Source organism: Heterodontus francisci, chromosome 1 (assembly GCF_036365525.1).
Source record: "Heterodontus francisci isolate sHetFra1 chromosome 1, sHetFra1.hap1, whole genome shotgun sequence".
In the NCBI taxonomy this organism is placed as follows: domain Eukaryota; kingdom Metazoa; phylum Chordata; class Chondrichthyes; order Heterodontiformes; family Heterodontidae; genus Heterodontus; species Heterodontus francisci.
Window position 1 is genome coordinate 269,977,500 of NC_090371.1, and position 27,888 is coordinate 270,005,387.

The 27,888-nt window shown below is 41.7% G+C and overlaps 1 protein-coding gene across 1 annotated transcript in view; it reads left to right on the forward strand.

The window, feature by feature from the left end:
- The first annotated feature begins 2,508 nt into the window (after positions 1-2,508).
- LOC137360147 (rod cGMP-specific 3',5'-cyclic phosphodiesterase subunit beta-like) overlaps positions 2,509-27,888 on the forward strand; it is a 75,542-nt gene continuing 50,162 nt past the window's right edge. Inside the window, exons 1-4 of the mRNA XM_068025729.1 lie at positions 2,509-2,973; positions 13,440-13,592; positions 13,687-13,776; positions 27,071-27,211. Coding sequence (XP_067881830.1) covers positions 2,509-2,973; positions 13,440-13,592; positions 13,687-13,776; positions 27,071-27,211 — 849 coding nt within the window. The remainder of the gene's footprint in view (positions 2,974-13,439; positions 13,593-13,686; positions 13,777-27,070; positions 27,212-27,888) is intronic.

The window sequence follows — 27,888 nt, forward strand, 5'->3', positions numbered from 1 at the left end:
ATTTCCACAGTTTAAAACTGAGCTTAAATGTCAGTTCCCTAAAAAGAAGGTATTCTTACATGTTTCAGACATGTGTATTTAAAAGGTTAAGATGTGGATGAGGTTTAGCAGAAGTTAGTTCTCAATCAAAATTACAAATCTTCAAACTTCTTTCATCTTTGTGGTAGATGTATGTAAGGAATATTTTACAAAAGAACATTTAAAAAGACGGTTTATGCTCCATTCACCAATGTTGAGAAGTGGATTATTAAAGCCAGTTTGGCTACAATTACGTCTCCCCACTTTTACTCCAGATTAACTTTCTCAAAACCACAATAGAACAATCGAAATTATATCTAGCATCCAAGTGGGTTGGATGGGTCGTGTTGTGACATTTCTGTTCAGGCAAAACATTTTTACCGAACTCTGAAAGCACACTGGATACCAGTACAAGACTGAGTCAATGTGAAGAGACCTTTCAGATTAATGTACAGATCAACCCTGAATTAATAGAATGGCTCACTGAGCTGAAAGGCCTACTTCTATTCCTATCTTCCTGATAAAATAACAGCGAAGTGCCTTAAGGATTTGTACAGTGTTCCCAAGTAATTTCAGTTGTTTCAAAGGGAATGTCTACACTTTGTGGTGTCTCATTTTCTTCTTGTGGGCAGCTTGTGAGCCTGCTTCGAGGTGCTGGGGATGGAGAGGGGGGATGAGGGCAGAATAAAGAGAGGGTGGTCTGATGTGGCACACCCTATCACACAATATCAAATTTCCATGTGACATCATGGGCACCAACAGTTGGCACTCACTTGCAGCAGAACCTCATCACATCAGAGGAAGATATCTTTGCTGACTATCCCTGGCCAGCAAGTCCAAGTCATTCACAGTTGTGAAGGAGGAGGATGGGGGCGAGAAGAAGTGTTGAGGCATCTCCCCCTTACATTTAGGGATCGTGAATAAAATAAAAAATCTATCTATGTATTGACAGTGTGTCTCATATCCATCACCAACTGCTCACTGCCACCGCAGTGATATTGTCCACCTCCACTCTTGCCTCACGCCCCCATTGTTGCTGAAATCCTTATCCACATTTTTGTTACCATAAAAAAGGGAAATTAGACAAAGTATATATCTGCAGCCGATCTGCTACCGTCCAACCCGCACCTGGATGCAGAAGTAAAATTTGCTACAACCTCTCCAATGTCCTCTTCACTGGCTGCCCGACTTCCAACTCATCCAAAATTCCACTGCCCCCGTCTCTTAAATGTATTTTGTGTAAGTTATCTATCTTGTATAAACTCATAAATAAAAAGTTGTATCATAATCAATTCCGCATTTTGAAAATACTTCAATTTTTTAAGTGCTAATGAAGATAATAAGCAAAACATAACAAAACCTGGGCCTAGAAATTGCATCATGGAATCATAGATTCTATGGTCTATGTTGGAACCAATGATATTGATAGAAAAACTGTTGAGGTCCTTCAGGCAGATTTTCAGGAGCTAGGAAAAAAATTAAAAAGATGCAAACTCCAAAGGTAGTAAATTTCAGGCTTACTCCCAGTGCCACGTGCTAGTAAGTATAGAAACAGGATGGTAATGCAGGTGAATGTGTGGCTGGAGAATTGTTGCACATCAGTTTTGGCTTGGCAGTTTGTGATCACCTCTGTGCTTGTGCCCAAAGTCGGGTGCAAAAAAAGTTCCAGGCAATGATTCCCATTGCCTTGTAATTTTAATGTAATGGCAGCTGCTGTATTAAATACCTAGAGATATTATTATTGCCTATCCTGTGTCCACTATCTCCTTTGGTTAGATTCTTGCAATTCTGTACCTAAATGCATCCTTAAACTTAATAATAAATCACTAAATACTTCTGGATAACGCACATGCTGCCATGCAAGTGAGTTAATAGGACAATTACAAATTAAAATAACAGGGCTGTGCATTAGCACTGCAATCTGTTAAAGTTACAGCTAGATGTCTTGATCTCTTTTAGGGTCTTGTTTTTATCAGTGTAGAAAAAAAGAATCTCTCTAGTAGCAGAAGATTAGACGCCAGAGTACATTTAATAAGAATGAAAAGAGGTTTTTAACGTGTGCTTTGGATCTATAAGAGGAAACACCAACAGATACAATAACAGGAGCATTGATGTACTTTTACAGTTAGGATTTACCTCCACCGCCACAACATAAAGGCTGGTCAGAATTAGTCATTCTAGAAAGGATCTTTACTTACAAATCTGGTAAGAGACGCTAGCATGAGTGTAGGACTGGCTGTTACTGTGTCACATGACACTTGATCAGGTTTCTCTGAGACAATCTACACAACAGTTCACCTTCAACAGTATTAGGAAAATACTTTGCTGATGACAGTAGAATATGAGTAAAGCAGCCTCTGTGTTTGCAGAAGCCCGACAATGAGCTAGATCTGGTACGGATATTGTGAACCTGGTGTACAATATTTACCACAGTCACCTGAATTTATCAGAATTAGTGGTATTGTACTCAAACAGACAGAAGTCACCAAAATGAACAGGGAAGATGTGGAAAAATTCCTGGACTCTAATCCTGCACTTGCCAAGCAGTACTTTGAGAAAAAACTTCGTTCAGAAACTGTTGCTCAGATGATGTCAAGGACCGACTCTGTTAATGATATCACAACTTTCAAGGAAATTGGCCAGGTGGAAGAGAGCGAATTTATCTTTGATCTTATCCGAGATATGCAGGAGAGCATAAACATGGAAAAGGTGGTGTTCAAAGTTTTACGAAGGCTTAGTTTCCTGATCCATGCAGATCGAATGAGTCTGTTCATGTACCGGCAAAGGAATGGCACAGGGGAGCTAGCCACCAGGCTGTTCAACATTCACAAGGATTCTGTCATGGAAGACTGTCTTGTTCATCCAGAACACGAGATTGTTTTTCCACTGGACATAGGGATTGTAGGAAGTGTTGCGCAGACTAAGAAAACTATGAATGTCCAGAATGTCGCTGAGGTAGGTTTGAGAATATGTAAACAAGGTAAATATTTGAAAGAAAGACCTCAGATTCAGACAATTCAAAAGGCTGCTTGCTTTAGGAGGTTTTATTTTGCCCACCAGAGCCAGTTGGTTAATAGGATTATCCAGCTCAATGTTGAATTAAGATTTAAATGACTTCGCTAGTTGTGTAGCTAAATTTGAGGATGCTATTTTGGAACAGAAAGGAATATGCATGGGTACATATAAGCTTATAGACTGAATTTTGTACATATATTTGAACATAAATAAGAAGGAGAAATGTTTAACGTTAAAGCCGAGACATCTTAGCAAGAGAATATTTTGAGCTTTACTTGCTTTAATTTTAATACAAATCTCACGGATACTTCATCATCAACAACTTGCATTGCCTTTAAAATGGGAAAATGTCCTAAGGCAGTTCATAGAACCGTAATTGGACAAAAATTGACACCAAGCTAAAGAAGGTGGTAATAGGATGGATGACTAAAAGCTTGGTCAAAGAGGTAGATTCTAAGGAGCATTGAAGGAGACAAGACAGGTTTTTTTTATTCATTCATGGAGGTTGCTGGTAAGGCCAGCATTTATTGCCCATCCCTACTTGCTGTTTAAGGCAGTGATGAACCACCTTCTTGAATACAACTGAAGTGTCTTGCTAGCCCATTTCAGAGGGTAGTTAAGAGTCATGCGGTCTGGAGTCACATAAAGGCCAGACTGGGTAAGAATGACTGACTTCCTTCCTTCAAGGACATTAGTGAACCAGATGGGCTTTTACGACAATCTAGTAGTTTCATGGTTACCATTACAGAGAAAGCTTTTTATTTCAGATTTTATTTAATGGATTGAATTTAAATTCCTCAGATGCCATGCTGGGACTTGAACTCATTAGTTCAGCTCTCTAGATTACTAGTCCAGTAACCTAACTGTTATGTTAGCATACCCCTATGATTCCTGAGCCTAGGGCCTAGACAACTGAAGGGCTGGCGGTCTATGGTGAGGAGAAAGGAGTAGTGGATTCACAGAGGTCAGGTTTGGATGAGTGCAGAATTCCTGGAGGATTGGAAGGTTGGAGAAGGTTTGAGAGGTAGGGAAGGGTGAAGCCCTGGGATTTGAACACGAGGATGAGGTGATTGTGTACTGGGAGCCAATGCAGGTCAGCAAGCACAGGGGTAATGGATGAACGGGACTTGGTGTGTTTGAGAAACCAGTGTCACCTTATGGCGAAATAACCACCAGCGCTTTTAAAGGTGAAATAACCACCAATGCTTTTGCACATCATTCACTATTTAATGAACTGCAGTTGCTCCCGACATTTCTATTTCCAGGCTTAGCCATGACCTAACAGTAGTGAACCCTAGTTCACCTTAAATGTCCAGTTTCCACTTCATTTATCGAACCTGTGGAATCTGCCATCTCTCAAATACCTTGTAACTAAATTGTCAATAGAATGTGCAATTTGAGATATTTCAACTTTTGTTTTCAAAAACGTGCTTGGAGATGATTTAAATCCTCTTGATGTAATCCTGTGACCTGGTTATCATATCTGGGATTACCTTTTCAGGTTAAATCTTATTAATTCCATTCAACTTGGATAACTAAGCTCAACCCTTTCAAAGCAGAGGCTTTTGAATACACTTGCAGTGTACTGTGTGAATATAAGTTTTCTGGTTTCTTTCAGCTTTTCCATTCTAGATATATTTTTTTGCCTTCCATGTCTCAGAATGCTGTCATAGATGAGATTTAGTTCCCTATGTCCCATAGAATGTTAGCACTTCCCATGATACCTAGGCAATAAACAAGGAACTCATTTTCTGATTATCTCAGCTATTGCTTATCCCTCGATCCTCCGTCACATCCTCCTTGTCTTCAGAAGGTGGCAGAATAGCAGTACGTCAGAGCTTGTTTGAGGCTTTAACACTGGGAATTTCCTCAGGATTCTCCTTTGGTAACTGGAAGATCAGCAGAAACTCTATTTTAAGCATCTTTCTGTAGTTACCACTGTGCTTCTGAGTGGGAATATTCCTGAAAGATTCCTTACATAACAGCCAAACATATTTATTAAATTATTAAAGAATAAGAAAATACTACCAGAAGCATAACATTTTATAATCGTTGCATATATTTTTACAGTAGTTAAACAAAGCTATACGTTTGTGATAGATTGCAACTGATTTTTTTCGTGTAGTGATACTTGTTTTTATCATTAACTGAATTAATTATCTGCCTTAATTAACCTTCTTTGGAGGCTTCAGACAAACTCAAGTCTCTTCAAAGGCCTTAGTTGGACTCATTGATTTGTAATCAAATGAGCTGATAAATAAAGATTTTTGAAACAGTTACCAAGGCCAACTGAATTTAAATAATTGCTTTTTGAGTTCAAAATAGCTGCCCATCAATCAAATCACATAACATTTTTTTAATATATGTTCATGGGATGTGGGCCTCACTGGCTAGGTCAGCATTTATTACCCATCACTAATTGCCCTTGAGAAGGTGGTGGTGAGCTGCCTTCTTGAACTGCTGCAGTCCATGTGGAGTAGGTACACCCACAGTGCTGTTAGGAAGGGAGTTTCAGGATTTTGACCCAGCGACAGTGAAGGAATGACGATGTAATTCCAAGTCAGGATGGTGTGCTGCTCGTAGGGGGACTTGCAGCTGGTGGTGTTCCCATGCATCTGCTAATCTTGTCCTTTTAGGTGGTAGAGTTTGCGGGTTTGGAAGGTGCTGTCTAAGGAGCCTTGGTATGTTGCTGCAGTGCATCTTGTAGATGGTACACACTGCTGCCACTGTGCGTTGGTGGTGAAGGGAGTGAATTTTTGTGGATGGGGTGCCAATCAAGCAGGCTGCTTTGTCCTGGATGGTATGGAGCTTCTTGAGTGTTGTTGGAGCTGCACCCATCCAGGCAAGTGGAGAGTATTCCATCACACTCCTGACTTGTGTCTTGTAGATGGTGGACAGGCTTTGGGGAATCAGGAGGTGAGTTACTCGCTGCAGGATTCCTAGCCTCTTGCCTGCTCTTGTAGCCACAGTATTGATATGGCTACTCCCCCCAGTTCAGTTTCTGGTCAATGGTAACCTCCAGGATGTTGATAGTGGGGGATTCTGCGATCGTAATGCCATTGAATGTCAAGGGGAGATGGTTAGATTCTCTCTTGTTTGAGATAGTCATTGCCCGGCACTCGTGTGATGATTTATCCTCTCCCATGGCCTCTTATTTTTTAAACAGACTAATAATTGTAACAAAATAAGCAGAAGCATTCTTCTGTGAGAAAAACTAATCTCAACCCATCCGCAACATGACAAAACTAAAAAAAATCAACAAAATCCTCAGATCTGATAGAGATGTACAAGATTATGAAAGGTTTCAATAAAGTAGACAAAGAAATGCTGTTCCCATTAGCTGATGGTACAAGGATTAGAGACACAGGTTTAAGGTTTTGAGCAAGAGATACAGGGAGGTGTGAGGAGGGACTTTTTTTATGCAGCGAGTGGTAATGACCTGGAGCTCACTGCCCACGAGGATGGCGGAAGCGGAGATGATCAATGATTTCAAAAGGAAATTGGAGAAGCACTTGACGAAAACAAACCTGCAGGGCTATGGGGATAGAGCCAGGGAATGGGACTGATTGGATTGCTCTACAGAGAGATAGCATGGACTTGATAGGCCGAATGGCCTCCTTCTGTACCGTAATGACTCTATGACTATGACTAAAATTGCTTCATTTTTGTCACAGTCATCACTTAGTCATTTCCATTTAAATACAATGTGTAAAGCAGATTATGGGAAATCAAGGCCTCAATAAAATGGGGATCATGTTCCATGACATTTTGCCCCAATATGGGCAAGCTTAGAATGATTAATAAGTAGATGTGTCACATGTGAGGGTAATATTCATTTTAAGCAAGGACAGTAAACAAGCAGCAGCTGATTATAAAATCATAGAATGATAGAACTCTGAAGGAGGCCATTCAGCCCATTCTGCCTGTACTGGCTCTTTGAAAGAGCTATATATTAAAGTCAGAGAAAAAGAAAAGCTAGCCTGAGGCTATAATCGGCAGCGAATCTGCTTTGTTCTTCAGTTCTGCAGAGACAATTCAATAGAAAATATTCTGTATACTCTAATCACCCTGTTAAGTGATTTTGAGTGGTGCTTCATCTTGCAACAAATGGGTAAATTTAGAAAGTTACTGTGTGTAGTGTGATTTTCTGCCTGAATATTGCAATTTAATGTAACACATCACAGAGGCAGTTAAAATACCAGTTTCTAAATGTGTCCAAGTAATGACCACGCATTGTCAGTGATACAATGTGCTTGGATCCTTTGTGTATAATCGCACTGGTGTGACAGCTGTGTACATGTTCAACCTGTACAGTTGCAAACAAATCCTCAACACACCATTAATTGATTATTGAATATTCTCACATTAAAACAAACTTCAATATACTTGTACAGTCAAATTCCCACTATATGACTGTGATATAAACAAATACATCACAATGCCCCTAATTTATGTACACTCTTTTTGGATCCTAATATTTCTCATTCACTGTCAGTGAGAGTACAGCCAGAAGGGATGAATATTGGATGAATTTAGGACTTCAGTTCCAGATACTGAGGACCGAAGGATGAAACTTTCACTTCTAAACAGGAAAATTTAATATTGAAACCGTACTGGCAAGTGGGAAAATGGCACATCCTGAGACACAAATTTACCTATCACTAGTTTCCCACAGAAGACCACCATAAAATGCTTGTACATTCAGCACAAGATCCCATTATTCCCATAAATATACTCATAACACTTAGGCCACAGATTATCCTCATTGCCCTTCTCTGCACCTTCTCAAGGGCCTAAAATGTCCTCCTTGAGGAGGGGGTATCAAATGGTGAACAATACGCCAGGCAAGGTCTTAGAAAAGTCTTATAACCCCCTTACTGAGGCTCTAGTTTTATACTGAATAGGCATGGACGTATGACTCAGGACCGTGTTTGCTTTGCCAAAGTTGTCTGACACTGTACTTAAACCTCAGTAAGTGGCTACTGCTGAATCTCAAGTCTGTCTTCCTTCTTGTAACCATTATCCCCGAATTCTGTGCTGCTATGTTCGTAACTGCCATTGGAATGCAAATGATTGCATAAAGAGAAGATAATTTTGCACAAGTGTAAAAATGGACACATTTTTCTAGGATAGTAGCAACTTAAACCTAGACATGTTTGTTTCCAAACCAGGCCATAATTCTTTATACAGATCCTTAATGCTTCTTTAATTGTCTTAAACTGACACCTATTGCTTGATTAGCTTTGGCCTTAAGAATCCTAATGACCTAATCTAAATCATGTGTTACCCTATGCCACACAGAATATATTCATAATTTACAGATGTTAGTACTGACTTCTGCATTATTAAGCGAAAATTTCAGCTGAATCACAACCAATACACATTTGTGATTTCTACATTTCCTCCTTTATTGTAGCACTCTATGGTGCAAGTACTTGTCTAACCTTTCTACCATAGTGGGTGGCACAGTGGCGCAGTGGTTAGCACTGCAACCTCACAGCTCTAGCGACCCGGGTTCTGTTCTGGGTACTGCCTGTGCAGAGTTTGCAAATTCTTCCTGTGACTGCGTGGGTTGCCGCCGGGTGCTCTGGTTTCCTCCCACAGCCAAAGACTTGCAGGTTGATAGGTAAATTGGCCAGTGTAAATTGCCCCTAGTGTAGGTAGTAGGAGAATTGAGGGAAGGTGAGGATGTGGTAGGGGATGTGGAATTAATGTAGGATTAGTATAAATGGGTGGTTGTTGGTTGACACAGACTCGGTGGGCCAAACGGCCTGTTTCAGTGCTGTATCTCTCTGTGACTATGACCTTGTCAAGATCCATATTTCTGATCAAGTCACCCTCCAACATTTCTGTGAACAGTCCTATTTGTTCTTTAATCAACATGGACAATAATGCATCCTCATTATTCTAGCTATGTTCAGATATTGTTCTTTCTAAATTCATTTTAGGTTGAATAATATTTATTTGCAATTACTCTAACTGTTTTTTATACTCTTCCCTGTCCGGGTAACTATTGCTTCTTTTATAAGCCCTCTTTATTGGTAATGCAGGGTTGTACACCTACCTTGCTCAGGTGTATCCCTGCCTTAGTGAAGAGACCCAGCCTTCCAAGAAGCAGGCTCCAGTTGTCAACAAATGGAATCTGCTTTCTCTGCACATTTTTGTAGCCAGATGTTGAAATCCATGATTCTTCTGTTTTAATCAGCAGTTCTATTCTTGGTTGATTCTTTCAGATTTTCAATCATCTAGATTGTACACTAACTAAATTTAGGGAACGTGATTTTTTTTATTTGTTTGTTTTTGAAATGTGGCAAGGTTTCTTTTATTGGTCATCCCTAGGTGCCTGACTAGTGAGTTTTCTCCCAGAATCATTGCTGATGGAGCTCTCAAAGTTAGCCAGTTCCAGAATATTGACCCAATGATGGTGTGTGAAGGTGATGATATTCTCATGACATTACTGCTCTTGTTCTTCCCAGTGCTGGAGATCACAGGGGAGGGAGGGAGGTACTGCCAAAGTAACCTTGGTGAGTTTCTGCAGTAGATCCTGTACATTGTACATACTGCATCCACAGGGCATCAATAATTGAGTCTAAAGACAGGGCCACTGACTAAGTGAACTGCTCTGTTCTAGATGGTGTTGAGTTTCTTGAGTGTTGTTGCTGCTGTAACCCTTTCAGGTGAGTATTGAGTTTTCCACCACACTACCTGACTTGAGCCTTGTAGATGGTGAAGTTTCGAGGGGTCAGGAGGTGAGCCATTTATCATACACTACATAGCCTCTGCTTGGCTCCTGTGTCATAGAATTGGTATCCTTGCCCAGTTAAGCTTCTGGCCAATGGCGATACCTAAGATATTGGCAGTGAGAGACGTGACGATCGTGGTGCCAATGAAGGTCAGTGGGAAATGGTTGGGTTTTCTCGTGTTTGAGATGGTCTATACCTAGCACTAAAATGGCACAAATGCCATTGTCACTTGTCAGGAGAAGTAGCCTAATGTATTGAAGTTTACCGAGGAACTCATTCATGGGAAAATGCCAGCAAAGGTGTGATTATCAATGTGTAATAAAGATGAAGTGAATTACAATATGTGGGTTATAAAGAATCATCTGAGAGGTCAGCTTGGGCTGCTGCATTATTGGAGGCTCTTCTTTCCAGAAAATCATTTCTCCCCATGTGAACTGCAGCAGTAGATCCCTTAAATAATCCTTTAAAAATCCCTTTTTTCTCTCAGTTTATTTTATATCTGCACTAAAATGTTTGGCCATTTCAGTCTTTAGTTTTAATGAGCAATGATAACCTTTACTTTCTCTGTGCAGTTGCTGACTGGCCATATTTGCAGTATTTTCTGGTTTTAGTTTCAATCTCCAACATATACAGTTTTTTTAAAAAAACTTCTGTTTGGTTGTATTAAGGCACAATTTATTCTGTTTGGTAGTGTGATGGTGTAGTGTATTGTGTTTGGTAGTGTGGTGATGTGGTGTATTTTATGTTTAGTCGGGTGATGGTGTGGTGTAGTGTATTGTGTTTGATAGTATGATGATATGGTGTATTGTGTTTGGTGTGTGATGGTGTGGTGTATTGTGTTGGGCAGTGTGATGGCATGGTGTATTGGAGGGCAGGCACTGTGAAATCGAGTGGTACAATGTAACTGTGTTACCCTAATGTTCAACACTGAGGCAAATAATACAGTCCAGTATATTGACCACTCAACACCTTGTGCTACATATGTATTGAAATCCATTAACCAGTCTCATACTATTACACAAGGTCTATTAATTAAAATATTTTCTGGTGCTCCCACCTCTAACACAATGCCCTGAATGTAGCATAAGGCTGTATCCAGACTTTCAGGCATCAACAGCTATTTAGGCTGTTGACTGCTCTCAAAGCTGTTTATGAGAACAATATCTTGCAGCAGAATTACATAGAATTTACAGCACAGAAACAGGCTATTCAGCCCAACTGATCCATGCATATGTTTATGCTCCCCATGAGCCGCCTTCCAACCCTCTTCATCTAACCCCATTAAAATATAATTCTATTACTTTCCCCCTCATGTGTTTATCTATCTTCCCATTCACCCCAACTACTGTGATTGTGAGATACACATTCTAACCACTCTTTGGGGAAAAAAGTTTCTCCTGAATTCCTATTGGATTTATTGGTGACCATCTTATATTTTAGGCCTCTGGGTTTGATGTCTACCACAAACGGAAACATCTTCTACTCAATCAAACACCATAATTGTAAAGACCTCTATTAGGTCCTCCCTCATCCTTTTCTCATCAAGAGAAAAGAACTGCAGCCTGTTCAGTCTTTCCTGATAAGATCTTTCTCAGTTCTGCTATCACCATTGTAAAACATTTTTGCATCTTCTTCAGTGCCTCTATATTTTTTTGATAATATGAAGGCCAGAATTGGTCTGATACATCGAGCGGTTTTTGGAAGACAAGCAAAGAGAAATCCAGGAATGATTGTGACTGCTCAAACGTGGGTGATACGTGACTGGAATATTTCTCAGGTGTATGAGCTGGAATCTGAGGTTTCAGTCTAATGGGATGAGAGTGACTGCCCTTGACACCAAGGCAGCATTTGACCGAGTATGGCATCATGGAGCCCTAGCAAAACTGGACTGAATGGGAATCTGGAGAAAAACTCTCCGCTGGTTGGAATCATACCTAGCACAAAGCAAGATGGTTGTGGTTGTTGGAGACCAATCATCTCAGCTCCAGGATATCACGCCAGGAGTTTCTCAGGGTTGTGTCCTAGGCCCGAACATCTTCAGCTGCTTCATCAATGACCTTCCCTCCATCATAAGGTCAGAAGTGGGGATGATCGTTGATGATTGTACGATGTTCAGCACCATTCACGACTCCTCAGATGCTGAAGCAGCCCGTGACCAGACGCAGCAAGATCTGGACAACATCTGGGCTTGAGCTAATAAGTGGCAAGTAACATTCATGCTACACAAGTGCCAGGCAATGACCATCTCAAACAAAAGAGAATCTAACCATCTCCCCTTGACATTCAATGGCATTGCCATTGCTGAAACCCCCACTATCAACATCCTGGGTAACTTTTGACCAGAAACTGAACTATACCAAACACATAAATGCAGTGGTGATAAGAGCAGGTCAGAGGCTAGGAATTCTGCAGTGAGTAACTCACTTCCTGACTCCCCAACAATTGTTCACCATCTACAAGGCTCAAGTCAGGAGTGTGATGGAATACTCTCCACTTGTCTGGATGGCTGCAGCTCCAACAACACTCAAGAAGCTCGAACCATCCAGGCCAAAGCAGCCCGCCTGATTGGCACCCCATCCACCACCTTCAACATTCACTCCCTCCACCACTGACGCACAGTGGCAGCAGTGTGTACCATCTACAAGATGCACTGCAGCAACGTACTAAGACTCCTTCGACAGCACCTTCCAAACCAGTCAGCTCTACCACCTAGAAGGACAGGGCAGCAGATGCTTGGGAACACCATCACCTGCAAGTTCCCCTCCAAACTACACACCATCCTAAATTGGAACTATATCGTTGTTCCTTCACTGTCACTGGGTCAAAATCCTGGAACTCCCTTTCTAACAGTACTGTGGGTGTACCTACACCCCAAGAACTGCAGCGGTTCAAGAAGGCAGCTCACCACCACCTTCTCAAGGGCAATTAGGGATGGGAAATAAATGCTGGCCTAGCCAGCGATGCCCACATCCTATGAACGAATAAAAAAATAGTGGTGCCTTAGTGGGCCCTGCATACATTCAGTGTGTTGCTGTAACTGTTGAAATTAGATGTGATCTGCTATTCTTCACGGTGCTGATTGGGTGCTGGGTAGGTCTTAGGTCTCAACACTTAATCACATGGTGCTAAGGCCTTAGACTGATTTGTTGGGCACATCTGAGTATGATATTGCCTTTACTGATTTCCACTATGCAATATGTTGTGGGATATTGATTAAAGGCCAGGCCTTTCCTTAAAAGGAGAGGGGGACGAGTAAAATTGGAGGGTGCTCTTTTGCACCCTTGAATAGATACTTTCAGGGACACTGGCAGAAGCTTGGATGAATACTATCCATAGGAATGTGCATAGCATGGGGAGGCCTAAGAAAAGAGATAGGCCGAAGATACCTTAAAAGTGAGGAATTATTATTAACAAAATAAAACACACCAAATATGCTGATTTGTAAGGTTCGATTAGTGAAAGCCTAGTGATCAGTTTTATGATGTGGAGTCAGTAGCAATCTCAGAGCCCAAAACAGAGGCTCTTACCAAGTCCAGACAGGACTTCATTTAGAAAAATAAAGCAAATCAATTTTCTCATTGAACCGTTTTACCGTTTATTTTGCCCAGATTCACTTTCTTCCACAAAATGTTAACTTCTGTTTGTTTTCTTCTTGGGAATTAGTTCAGCACGTACAGCTCATTTGTGGATGAACTGACTGAATACAAAACTAAGTGTGTGCTCGCTACACCCATAATGAACGGTAAAGAGGTTGTCGCTGTGATCATGGCAACTAATAAAACAGATGGACCTTGTTTTACTGAAGAAGATGAAGATGTAAGTCTTTCACCATACATGTTGAAGCAGATTGATAAATAACCCAAATATATTTGTAACAATTTATTCATAGATGGTCAACTTTTATTTTCAGCTTTTCTTGAAATATCTCAACTTTGCCAGCTTGAACCTCAAAATTTTTCATCTGAGCTACCTTCACAACTGTGAAACAAGAAGAGGCCAGGTAAAAATTCCCTTGGCATAACTAGATTTTTTAGGATTATTTCTGCTGCATTATCAAGGGACAATATTGGGGTAAAAACAGGAAGTGCTGGAAATACTCAGCAGGTCAGGCAGCATCTGTGGAGAGAGAAACAGAGTTAACGTTTCAGGTCTGTAACCTTTCATCAGAGAATATTGGGGTATTTAATTAGGAAAAGCATAGATAGTGAAGAGTTTACAGATGGTTTGTAGCCAGAAGCAAAACATTCTGGATTCTAGCTTTCCTACAAATGTGAAAAGAAAAATCGCAATCCAACTAACCAGCTTTGTGTTTGTTTTTACCATCATTACAGTAACTATGGCAACTCCTTCATATTTGTATACCCTAAGCATCCTGGGAAAACAACTCATTAGTACTGCACAAAAAAGTCTACGTATACCTAAGCAAAGGTATCAAACACTAGCTCAGTAAATTTGGAACAAGTAATTATCTCTACTGAGGCAATTTCCTTATAGGGACAGGAGTCGGCCATTTGGGTCTTGACACCTATATCTTTTATATTCCAATTCTTTGTCTTCTCTCTTTATTCCTTAACATCTTTACTTGTTAAGTGAGTATCTATCTGCTTTTTAAACGTCTTGGCCTAGAAATTTGCTCATTTTTGGATTGATCCCTGCACCTGAGATGATGAAGTATGCAGTGCCCCTGATATTGGGCCTTGAACCCCATTGTAATGGAGCTGGTGTGGTGTGAAGAGTAGAGAAAAATTATGTTGCTGCCAGTGTCACAGCATAACTACTGCTTATGGACCCCTAAATCTCTTCGTTCACCAATGTCCCCCCGCCGTCCTCCACTGTCTCACCCCCACCCCCATGCTTCCTTATTGCATTGTCCTTGCCGTTGTCATTCCTGTGTCTGTTCTATGCTACTTCATACTTTGTTGTATCAGCCTGACTCAGTGATAGCACTCCTGCCTCTGTCAAAAAACTCAAGTTCACAGAATCACAGAATCATTCCGCTCCTAATGCCTAAGATTACTATCTAGGCTGTCACTTCAGTGAAGTTCCAAGGGAGTGCTGCACGGTCAGAGGTACTGCCTTTTAGATGAGACATTAAACTGAGGTGCAGTCTTTTCCCTCATGTGCTTGTAAAAGAGTCCATGGTACTATTTTCAGAAGAGCAGAGGAGTTTTCCTGCTGTCCTGCCAAAGTTAATCCCTTAACTAACACCACTAAAAGTGGATTAACTGGCCATTTATCTTGTAGTTTTTGGGAACTTGCCCTGTGCAAATTGACAGCTGTGTTTCCCTACATTACAGCAAAGACTATACTTCAGAAGCTGTGAAACACTTTGCGACATTCTGAGGTTATGAAAGGCACTATATAAATGCAAGTTCTTTCCTGTTCCTTTGTTAAACCACAACTGTCATTGTTCCATCCATCTGCTTAAACTGGGTCCTTTTGTAATTTTCTCCACAGGTCTGTGAAGGCAGAATCTGTCATTTCCTCCATTTCAGGAATGTCCCTTTATCCTAACTCTTTGCTTCATCCCTTCCATCCAGTTTCCTATCCAAGTAACAATATTACCTCCAATTCACAGCTAACAATCCTTAGCTAACAAATTCTTCATAGAATCATAGAGTAGTACAGCAAAGAAGGAGGCCATTCGGCCCTTCGAGTCTAAGCTGTCTCCTTCTAAGAGCAGTTAGCCCCACTTCCAGACTCTTTCCCAACATCACTGCAATTTTTTCTGATTCAAGTATTTATCCAATTCCCTTTTTAAAGCTGTTGTTGAATCTGTTTCCCTATCAAGTTATGCATTCCAAATCCTAACAACTGCGTAAAAAAAAACTTTCCTTATTTGGCCTCTGGTTCTTTTGCCAATCAATTTAAATCTGTGCCTTCTGGTTATTGACACTTCTGCCATTGCGAACAGTTTCTCTTTACTTACTCTATCTAAACCCTTCATGATTTTAAACATTCTTAAGTAACCTTCTCAAATGCCTTTTGAATGTCCATGTGTTTGACATCCATTTATTCTCCTGTATCTCCCACCTCAGTTACTGTCAAAGAATTCCATCTTTTCAGTCAGACACGATGGAGTAGAAATTTATTGACACCTAGTTTCTTGCATGACAACAACCACATGCCCGACCTGGGAGGCCCAAAATAGGACTAAACATGAGCCTGGGCCTCCGTAACATTAACTGGATAAGCTACTAGTGCCTGTCACACCTCCACAGGCAGATCACCCATTTGAACAAAATGAATATTGGGTCATTTGCCTCACTGACAATAATCTGAAGGTATGGCCCAGGAGGTGGGAGTTTATAGTGGCAACGGGGGTGGGGGAATGATGGAATACTGTGCTGTCAGGGGAGCAGTCCTGCTGCTCCTGGCTCCTCACCAGTGTTTTGTAAAATATACATATCTACAATTTTATATACTTTTTGTTTGCCAGAGCTGCTTAGACTGCGACTGAATCTTGAGTGGAGCCGCTCTCCTTCTGTTCTGTTCTTCAGAAACAAGTTTCCCAGAGGGGCTCCTTAAACAGGCATTAGACTGCTCATTAACATAAGCAAGACCCCAGTTTTTGGTGACCACCCAAATTTGTCGTTGTTGCAACTGTTTTATGCACAAGTAACAGGCGAGACGTACACCAATTTTTACCCAAATCTGTCTTTCACAAAACCATTCTTCCAAATCAGCTCATATATAATTTTTTTTACTGTGGATGCTGGAAACCTGGAGTAAAAATAGAAAATGCTGGAAATGCTCAGCAGACCATGCAGCAGCTGTGGGAGGAGAAACAAATTTAATATTTTAGATCAATTACCCTTAATTAGACCTGGAAAAAGTTATAGATGTAACAGGTTTTAAGCAAGTACAGAGGCAGGGAAAGGAGGGATGAGAGGATATTTGATAAGGTAGAAGGCAAGGGAGATTAAATGAGAACAGGAATGATAGTGCAAGGCAAAAGGGGATGGTAAAGGGACCATTAAAGTAACAAAAGATAGTTCTAGAGGTGGTGTAAATGTGACAGCTGTCTGAAAAAATAGGGTTAGTGGTTATGATCCGAAATTGTTGAATTCAGTGTTGAGTCCAGAAGCCTGTAAAGCTTCTGAATTGAAATATAAGGTGCTGTTTGCCAAGCTTACACTGAACTTCATTGGAACAGTGTAGGAGGCCGAGGACAGAGAGGTTAGAGTGAGAGTGATGTGGAGAATTAAAATGACAGGCAACTAGAAGCTCGGAGTCATGCTTACAGACTGAAGAGAGGTGTTCAGCAAAGTGATAACCTATCTCCACATTTTGTCTATCCAGTGTAGAGGAGATCATGTTGTGAGCAGCAAATACAATATCCTAAATTGAAAGAAGTACAAGTAAATCGCTATTCCAAGGAAGGAGTGTTGGGGACGCTGGACAGTGGGAAGGGAGGACATAAAAGAACAGGTGTTACATCTCCTGTGATTGGATGGGAAGGTGCCATGGGAAAGGGAGGGGATGTGGGGAGTGGACCAAGATCTTATGGAGGGAACAGTCCCTTCAGAATGCTGAAAGGGGAGAAGGTCAAAAGGGAGGCAGGAGGAAGTGTCAAGAGAGTTGGCATTCAGCCTTCATAAGGTAGAGGTCAATTCATCAAACAACAGCACCACCTTATCAACAGCTGAAAATGACGATGTTAGGGTTGGACCTGAGGGAATGGCATGCTGCAGGTTCAGAGGGAAGTAGGTTAGAGTGAATGAGTAGAGCAGAAAAATTAAGACTGCCAATGTCTCACTGGCAGTTCCCAATGAAGACATCTAGAGAGGGTAAAGGATAAGAGACCAGAGCTGGGTGAGGGGGACAGAGTGGTGGGGGTCTAAGTGAAATGAGAATTCTGTAGATGGGAGAAAGGGTCTACTTTTCAGGGGGAAAGAGTCCAGGACAAAGAACTGGGTGTAGAGGTAAAAGTGACAGAAGAAGAGCTCAGTGTCGTGTCAACTCGAAATTTATTGAGGTGGGAACCTAAAGGGAAGAAGCTGGAGCTCTTAAATGTTTTAAGTGGTCACTTTTCTCTGTCCCGAATGATAGATTCTAACAATGTTCCCATTACTGATATTGAACTTACTGAATTAATTGATTTGGCCCTTCATCCATCTTTGCTATCTACCAACCTTCTGGTATTTTCCCTGATTCTAAGCTTTGAAAGATTCTCAATTCCTGTTTTTGTTGATTTTCCTTGGGTGGAAACCACCTGGGTCAGACACCTTGTTTAATCCCAATTTGATTATTCAACTGATCACAATTTTTTGTTCCTCCTATTGCTTGTAATTTTCTCTCCTTCACGAATCTCTATTCTCCCCAGTATCGCTGGTATAGTAATTTTTTTATTCACCATGAGGACTGAAGTAAGCCAGCACTTATTAGTTCTGCCGTATCATACCTAAATCAGTTTATAATGTGTCTTCTATGAGCCACACTGCTGTTTCTCGATGCAGTGATAAAAACGTTGCTATTGCCCTTCTTCTTTTGGGCCTCCTTATCTCGAGAGACAATGGATACGCGCCTGGAGGTAACGTGCTATTTCATATTCATCCTATATCCCCATTACTTTATTGAACTTTTCTGTAACCCTCCAGTTCTTCATTCATGCTATTGTCCTTTTTACTTAACCTGCTTCTTTTTATTAGATACTGGTCCAAATGGTACTCACTGACCATGGTTACATAACCCCATGCCCACCCACACCCCCACTCAGAACCAGTGTTTCGTGTTTTTAGGATATATCCACTAATTACTTTCTGAATACTGGAGACACACACAGACAGACACGTGGGTTCATGCTCCATCACTGTACTCTCCAATAGTCAGACATTACTTCATGATGTGTCGAACACTCCAGCAGACCTAAGTGTTCCGGGATACTACTCACTCAGGGCCTGATAAATGGCTAAAATGCTGTACACCACGTTGGACTTTTACACTTTTATCATGAAATCTCTGCACGTATGTTGTGGGAATAGAATACTGTGCATGAAGCTGTCGAATACCAGTTGCTGTGAAGAAGACCTGTGTACATTGTGGGTGACTTTATGACTCGTGATCAATATGGTCACCCTTCATTCACAGAATAGTGTGTCTGACACTGATCTTTTGTCAAGCCCTGTAATCACAAAGTAGGTGGCACAGTGGCGCAGTGGTTAGCACTGCAGCCTCACAGCTCCAGCGACCTGGGTTCAATTCTGGGTACTGCCTGTGCGGAGTTTGCAAGTTCTCCCTGTGACCATGTGGGCTTTCACTGGGTGCTCCAGTTTCCTCCCACAGCCAAAGACTTGCAGGTTGATAGGTAAATTGGCCATTATAAATTGCCCCTAGTATAGGTAGGTGGTGGGGGTGCAGTAGGAATATGGGATTAATGTAGGATTAGTATAAATGGGTGGTTGGCACAGACTTGGTGGGCCGAAGGGCCTGTTTCAGTGCTGTATCTCTAAAAATAAAAAATTTTGTATGCTCTGTCAAAAAGTTAGAACTGATTTTTAAAAATTTGGTTGGTTGCATATGTAAGTAAAGGCATAAATCATGCACAGTCTGCGAGGAGCTACACTCGGTTGGAGATAAGAGTAGAACAATTCTCCAATTTGTCTTTCTTCTGTACAAACTGTTGGGTTGATACTGCAATCCTTGGTGCCCTAGGCTCATCACCAGCCTGTTCTGCGCTCAATACTTTCAGTGGTCTATAATGCATGGCAGCTATGTATTTCGAACAAAGAGTCTGTTCAGTGAATGTGCACACGGATCACTAAGACCCAATTTCTATTGTAAATAAGGCCTAAGTCCCTCCTTTTTTAAATTCATTCATGGAATGTGTGTGTCACTGGCAAGGCCAAAATTTATTGCCCATTCCTAATTGCTCTTGAGAAGGTGGCGGTGAGCCACCTTCTTGAAACTCTGCAGTCCATGTGGGGTAGGTACACCCACAGTGCTGTTAGGAAGGGAGCTCCAGGATATTGACCCATCGACAGTGAAGGAACAACAAAATAGTTTCAAGTGAGATTAGTGTGTGACTTGGAGGGGATCTTGCAGGTGGTAGTGTTCCCATGCATCTGCTGCCCTTGTCCTTCAAGGTGGTAGGTGGTTTGGAAGTTGCTGTCAAAGGAGCCTTGGGGAGTTGCTGCCGTGTATCTTGTAGATGGTACACACTGCTGCAATTGTGCACCGGTGGCGAAGGAAACAAATGTTTAAGGTAGTGGATGGAGTGCTCATCAAGTGGCCTGCTTTGTCTTGGATGGTATTTGAGGTTCTTGAGCGTTTCTGAAGCCACAGTCATCCAGGCAAGTGGAAAGCATTCAATCACACATCCTGACTTGTGCCTTGTAGATGATGCTCAGGCATTGGGGAGTCAGGAGGTTAGTTACTTACACAGAATTCCCAACCTCTGACCTGCTCTTGTAGTCACAGTATTTATGGCTGCTCCAGTTAAGTTTCTGGTCAATGGTGACCTCCAGGATGTTGATGTTGGGGGTGCAGCAATGGTAATGCTCTTGAACATCAAGGAACAATGGTTAGATTCTCCTTTTTTGGAGATGGCTATTGCCTGGCACCTGTGCAGTGCAAATGTTACTTGCCATTTATCAGTCCAAGTCTGAATGTTGTCCAATTCTTGCTGCATGTGAGCATGGACTGCTTCAGTATCTGAGGAGTTGCGTATGGTGCTGAACATTGCGCAATCATCAGCGATCATCCCCACTTCCAGCCTTATGATTAATGGAAGGCCATTGATAAAGTAGCAGAAGATGGCTGGGCCTAGGACGCTATTCTGAGGAACTCCTGCAGCGATATCCTGGGGCTGAGATGATTGGTCTTCAACAATCACACCCAGTCAAGAGTTTTCCCCCTGATTCCCACTGACTTCAATTTTGCTCGGGCTCCTTGTTGCCATACTCGGTCAAATGCTGCCTTGATGTTAAGGGTAGTCACTCTCACCTCACCCTGCGTGATTGGAGCACCTGAGAAGAGCTTCAGCCATTCACAAGGGAAGGTCACAGTGTACTGTTTTGTTATTTCCCTGGGAGACCCTAACCTTTTAATAGGGCTACCCAGCTTGCTTACTCCTGAATAACTTGAGCCTTAAAAGACTGATTTGCTGCTGTTGCTGTCCTCCATAATATCAATCCCCTCCCACTGCCCTCTCCACAAAAAAAGTGAATGGTCCCTTAAATAAGCAAGTATCACTTTATGAACTTCTAATGCTGCAATAACTGCTCTACAACCTAGACACTCTCATAATGTGTCATGGGACGGGGTTGTTAAAAGGTGCTAATGAGCTGAGTGCATTAAAGGGGGAAGTTAGCTCTCATAGAATCATAGAATGGTTACAGCACAAAAGGAGGACATTTGGCCCATCGTGTCCGTCGTGTCTCTCTGCTAGAGCAATCAGCTAGTCCCACTCCCCCGCCTTTTTCCCATAGCGCTATATTTTTTTCTTCAGATCATTATCCAATTCTCTTTTGAACCCTCAACTGAATCTGCCTCCACCACATTCCCAGACAGTGCATTCCAGATTCTAAGAACTTGCTGCACAAAAAATGTTTTTCATCATGTGGCCGTTGTTTCTTTTGCCAGTCACCTTAAATCGGTGTCCTCTGGTTTTGGATCCTGCCGCCAATGGGAACAGTCCAGACCCCTCAGGATTTTGAACACCTCTGTTGCATTGTAGAGTTTGTATTAGTAATGTTGTAGGACATTCTAGAGAAAGTCTTAGCCTCCAGTAAAGATTAACTAACAACTATTATTTACGGTTACTGATATAGTCATACAGTCATTTACGGCACAGAAGGAGGCCATTCAGCCCATCGAGTCAATGCTGGCTCTCCAAGGAGCAATCCAATCAGATCCAATACCCCACTCAATCCTTATAGCCCTGCAAGTTTATTTCCTTCAAGTGCCCATCCAATTCCCTTTTGAAATCATTGATTGTCTTTGCTTCCACCACACTTGTGGGCGGCGAGTAACCCAAGTGAGCATCCTACGTGCTGCTATACCTTCTTCTTCTCAAGCCTATCTCATGCGACTGTTACATCATCGCTTGTACAGTGGGAGGGTCACTCTCCTTGTCTTCAGTATTAACCCTTTACATCCTTATACTACATCTATCCCCAAGTCTTTATCCAACATTTTTCCAAATATATATACATTTATGACTTCTCTACTACTCTCTCTCCCCCAAGTCCCTGACTTTACAGATTCAGTCTCATCGGAGGTTTGACAACTCTCCCTGATCTGGTTGTAATTTGTCTGGCATGATCAATAGTCTTCTTAGGAAGTCTGGCTTGCTGACTTAGTTTTTCATTTCTATGGGTTGTAGTATTCCATTTGGTTTGTGTTTGTTCATCTTCATCTGGATCTTGCAGATGGATTACTGGCTGTTGCTTTTGTGGAATAGGAACGATATTCCTCTGATTCCTTTGTATGTTCTCTTCATTCATTCATATACAATTGCTGATAGTCCTCATGTTTATAGATTACTGTACATTCTTGTTCTAGGTCACATATCTAAACTTTTTGACCATTGTTTAATTTGGATAAGCTTCTCGCTCAAAATCTCTTATTGTAATTCCGGGTTTGTTTCCTTCTGTAGGAGTTTTCTCTTTCTTGAACTTTCTCATAGTCTTGAGTCTTCAATCCAGGTATTAATTGTTGAGGCAATATTGGAAGCTGTGTTCTTAACTTCCTTCCCGTTAGTAATTCTGCTGGTGATAATTCGCACAGCAGTGGTGTTGAACAATAAACTAGGAGTGAGATAGGAAGATCTTCATTTTTCTTGAGTAAACATTTTATGGTTCTCACACCTCATTCTGCCTCGCCGTTGGACTGTGGATACCTCGGTGAGCTTGTAAGATGTTGAAAGCCCATCTTCACGGCAAACTGGGTAAAAGATTTGTTCGCAAACTGTGGTCTGTTGTCTGATAATATTTCATCCAGAATCCCATGTGTCACAAAGATGTCCCTAAGGATTCTGATAACTACCTGTGGTCATAGAATGTTGGACTTCTATCCACCTGAAAAAGTAGTCGATAATGATGATATATGACTTCCCACCAAACATGAATAAATATGTGGCCTGGTCCAATCTGCACCTTCTCCTTTGTTATCTCTTGCCCAACCCCCACCTCACTTGTTTATAATCTGTGACTTTTCTAATATTTGTCAGTTCCGAAGAAGGGTCACTGACCCGAAACGTTAACTCTGCTTCTCTTTCCACAGATGCTGCCAGACCTGCTGAGTGAATCCAGCATTTCTTGTTTTTGTTTCAGATTTCCAGCATCCGCAGTATTTTGCTTTTATTATATGAATAAATCCATGCCTAGCCTTTGCCAAGATCCGGTTGGAAAATTGGTAGTCAACAGCAGTTTGCACTATTCAGGCCTCTGTATCATACATATCTGGCAGTTGTTGATCATTGTCTCAATATCCTTAGATATCCCAGGACATCATACTGTTGATTGTGCCCTCGTTCTGCACTTGGTTATACCCAAATGGCCTTGATGTAATCGATCTAAGATATTGGATCTCATTGAAGTAGGAAAAACAATTCCGTCATTGTAAATTAATAAATCATCATTTATGGTAAAGTATTTCCTATACTCATGTAATGCCTTCATTGTTCTCCCTCCTGGACTTTCTTGAGGTCACCCATGTGTACAATATTGTCAATGCAAATGCACTCTTTGTCATTCTTCTGTGTTTGTTGTGTTTCTCACAACTTCTGTGTACTTGCTGGCCAAATATATGCTGTGTGTTGCGTGTATGACTGTATGTCACCTTCAAAATTCGGGTCTTCCTGTGATGGATGATCTACGGTTGCCGTCGATAATGCATCGGCTGACAATTGGTTTACATTTGTTTGCTTGATTTCAGCTACCTTCTCAATTAACTGCAGTTCCAAGAATGCATTCCTGCTCAGGAAAGAAAATTCTTGACTGAGTAAGACATATAAGGTTCTACCAGTTGTCTGATTCTATGCTGAAGAGTTGCTTGGAGTTTGCCTTTTACTCACAGTTGTGTCCCACCTGGACCATGCAACTGTATATCTGTCAGTTATAGGTAATGTCTTGTCACCCAAGACTCTTGGTCAGACAATACCGTGACACTAGCCCCTGTGTCAAGCTTAAAATTCATGAGGTCTCCATTCAGGTGATGTCTGCTATCCAAAAATCTTGGTCTAGATTACTGATTTCTCCCAAGAGCTCTCCTGGTTCTTTCCCTTGTGTGTACTGCTGTTTTTGATTCATTGCTCTTTGCGTGAAGGTCTTCTGCTTTGTACCTTTAAGCGCAGAAATTTTGCTCTGGCACCTCTTCCCATAGTGTCCAGTTTTTCCACAATTAAAACACTCAGCTTTACTTCCTGGGTACTGCTGTCATCTGCAGGTCTTCTTGGCTCCACAACATTGGCAAGGTTTTCCTATGTCATGCACCTTCTCACCTGTATGTTTTTTCCTGTTCCTCAAAGTGTTTCCGTTGCTTTGGCTTCACCAGTTGGTTGGGCATTGGACTCCTTCTCATCCACAGCTCGTAGGATGTCCTTATTCTGTTTGCGAACTCCAGCCTTTTCCAGTGTAATAATATTGCAATAGGTCTGACAAGGATTCATCTGCTGAGCTGATGACTATCCTGTCTCTGATTAGTTCTGCCTTTAATTTGTGGTATTCGCAACCTTCTGCCAATCTATACAGGTCATTAATATAGGAGTCTACAGATTCACCAATCATCTGTGCCTGCTTATTAAATTTGGGCTCCTGTCAAGGTTTTATAGTACAGAGATTAAAATGAAGTTTTCGAATTTATCGGTAGCCTCGTTGATCCCTTGTCAGTTATGTCACCCACTATCACTCCTACTGAATACAAGAGGGTGTTCACTTGCTCCACTTCAGATTTGGTCTGGAGTTGAGAAGCAATTCTGAACCTTAGAACTTTTTATCTCCATACTCGCCAATCTTGAAGCTGATTGGGACCTACTTGATTCTGGAAACTCACGGGCATTCCCAATTTTGGATCTATATTGCTTCCTTTTGTTTGCTCAGCTTTGCTAAGGTGTTCCCCTTTGATTTTAAATTTTTCAGGGCTTGGCTTGAGGTGCTCGCGTTCAGTTCGGGGCTTTCCCCGCGCTTCCTGACCTTTCCCGTGCTTTCCGACGATTACCGCGCTTTTTCTCCTCGGTGAGGCTGAGCAATGGCTGCCGACTGTACTTGGCTCCCTAGTTGCCGATTCGACCGAGATTGCATTCTGCACCCAATTTTTTTTCCCCCCAGTATGCTATTTAAATAAATGGCCAGTCACATCGATCCTGGATAGTCGCCCGGATGAAGACTTGGAATTGACCGCTGGATGTGCTGGAAGTACTGACACAGAGCCTCACGCTGCTGTGGTGTGTTCTGAGAGGTTGCAGAGCTCTTCTCAGCCTCTTCTGCTGGTAAGTTGTTTTCCTTCTGGACCGGGCCAATATTTATCTTTAAATTTCTTTGTTGTTCCCCTGGTTTTTCTTCTAAAGGTAAGGAGATCTTCAAATTCTCCTGGTCGCTTTCACCATTGTCAACATGTTGCATTGTTGGGTTTGTATCTGTAATGTTGTAGGGCACTCTAGAGAAAGACTTAGACTCCGATAAAGATTAACTAACAACTCATTATGATTTACAGTTACTATAAACACTCTCCGAAAGCCACCTAAGCTAACATCCTTCGTGCTGTTATACCTTCTTCTTCTCAAGCCTATCTCATGTGACTGTTACATCATCGCTCTTACAATGGGAGGGGTCTCTCTCACTGGCTTTGGTATTAACCCTTTACATCCTTATACTCCAACTTCTATCAAATCTCTTCTGAATCTTCTGTGCTCCAAGGAGAATAGCTCCAGCTTCTCCAATCTATCCATGTAACTGAAGTTCCTCATCCCTGGAACCATTTTTGCGAATCTTTTCTGCACCCTCTGTGATGCCTTCACATCCTTTCTAAAGTGTGGCACCCAGAACTGGACACAACTTTATTTGAGTCAGAACCAATGTTTTATACAAGTTTATCATAACTTCCTTGTTTTTGTACTCCATGGGCTGAATTTTATGCCCGCCCAAAGAGCGGGATGGCGGCGGGAGGGTGCTGGCGGTGGCGAGAAACGGCCCACCTGCCCCAGACCAATCAAGGCCCTTAAGTGGCCACTCCTGATCAGGCACCCTGTGCCTGATGGCGGGCTGCCCCTCCTGTCCCAAGCACCCCCAACACACCCCCCCTTCCCTCCCCCCGTCCCCCCAGTCGACCACCCTTGCCTCGCTGGGGCATAACAGACCACCCCTGGTGAGGCAACAAAAACTTACCTTAGGTCCGGTCTCCCTGATATCATCTTCTTCAGGCTGGGCTGCAGTCCCAGCAGTGGCCACCACTCCCGGTGGCGCTGCTGGGACAGAGAGCTGCCAGCCCGCTGAGTGTCCGGCAGCTCTATTAGGTGGGACTTTTTGCCTCAAGCAGGTGGAAGTCCCGCCTCAGAAGAATTAAAGGCTGGGGACCCGCAAAATACGGGTCGGATCCCCAGCTCAGGTGGAAGCCGGTTCAGTCGGTGGCCAGCTCCCGTCCGCCGTGGGTTAAATCCCGGCCCATCTCTCTATTTTAAAAAGCCTAGGATCCTGTATGCTTTATTAACTGCTTTCTCAACTTGTTCTTCAATGATTTATGCATATATACTCCAGGTACCTCTGCTCCTGCATCCTCTTTAGAATTGTACTCTTTAATTTATATTGCTTCCCCTTGTTCTTCCTACCAAAATAAATCACTTCACACTTCTCTGCATCAAATTACATCTGCCTCAGGCACAGTGTACAATTTGTTGCATGCCAGGGTCAACTTATTTCTCTCATTAGGTCAGTGTTTCTTTGTTCTTTGGAGAAGGTTTATCAATCTAATTCCATTCTGCTTTCCTGTTAATATATCTAAACTAAATTCTCTATCTTATTCTATGCTGCTGTTGGAGGGAAAGAGTTACTCAAAGCATGAAATTAGCTCCTTTATTGGGACAGCAAATATGTCTGAGGCTGCACCATAACTTTGAATACATCAGTTTTGTTTTTTTAATGGCATTTGTTGTAAATTTATCACTTGCAATTATCACTCACAATTTGTTGTAAATTTATCACTGCTCTTATATCATAGCTCACAGCTATGGCCATGAAGATGAGACCAGGATTTGTAATATGTTTGTTCCCCTCTTGAAATCTGGTTCAAATGCTGCTCAGATTTACTTGGAGTTGTTTTATTCTAATATCATTGTTTTATTTCTTCTATTCCTGTAGGTTCTTTTATGGTCAGCAAACAAAGTATTTGAGGAACTGACAGATATTGAACGACAGTTTCACAAGGCTCTTTATACAGTCAGAGCCTACCTGAACTGTGAGAGATACTCAGTAGCACTCCTAGACATGACGAAGCAGAAGGTTTGGATCACATTTTATATATTATGTTGATTTAAGTACCATGTCATTGTGAACTAGTGCATCTGATCTTGGCTAGTATGAAAAATAGTTATATGATGTATTCTGAATATTTGCTTCCAATTTTCAGGATTTAACCGATGAAATTCAGTCACAGCATTTTTTTCTCAATAGCTAAAAGGTTTCTTTGGGGTTCAGTTATGTTTGATTGCAGACCACTAGTATACTAGAACTAATAGTTCTAATGATGTGATCGCTCAGCTAACTCAACCACTGGTAATGCAGGAGGAGTACTATTTAAATTGAACCTTTTGGTGATCCATAGTCCGATACACAAATGCATGTAGTGTAAGAAATTTAAAAAAAATTAAAAGCATTAAGGGAACTTAAGGAGTATATTGTAGTAGAGACCTGGCTATGAGGTGGGCTTTACTAGGAGCTAAATATTCCAGACTATAGGATCTATGCATTGGACATGGAAATTGGGGAAGGAGGAATAACATTATTGATAAAAGACACAAAATAGAACAGTAGAAAGAAAGAGTTTCAGTAAGGATGATTAGTCAGTGGAAACATAAGGAACAGCAAAGGATGCAAGATTCTGGTGGGAGTTGTCTATAGACCTCCTGACATTAATGATGTATTGGGGAAATGTATAAATATGGAAATCAGGGAAACAT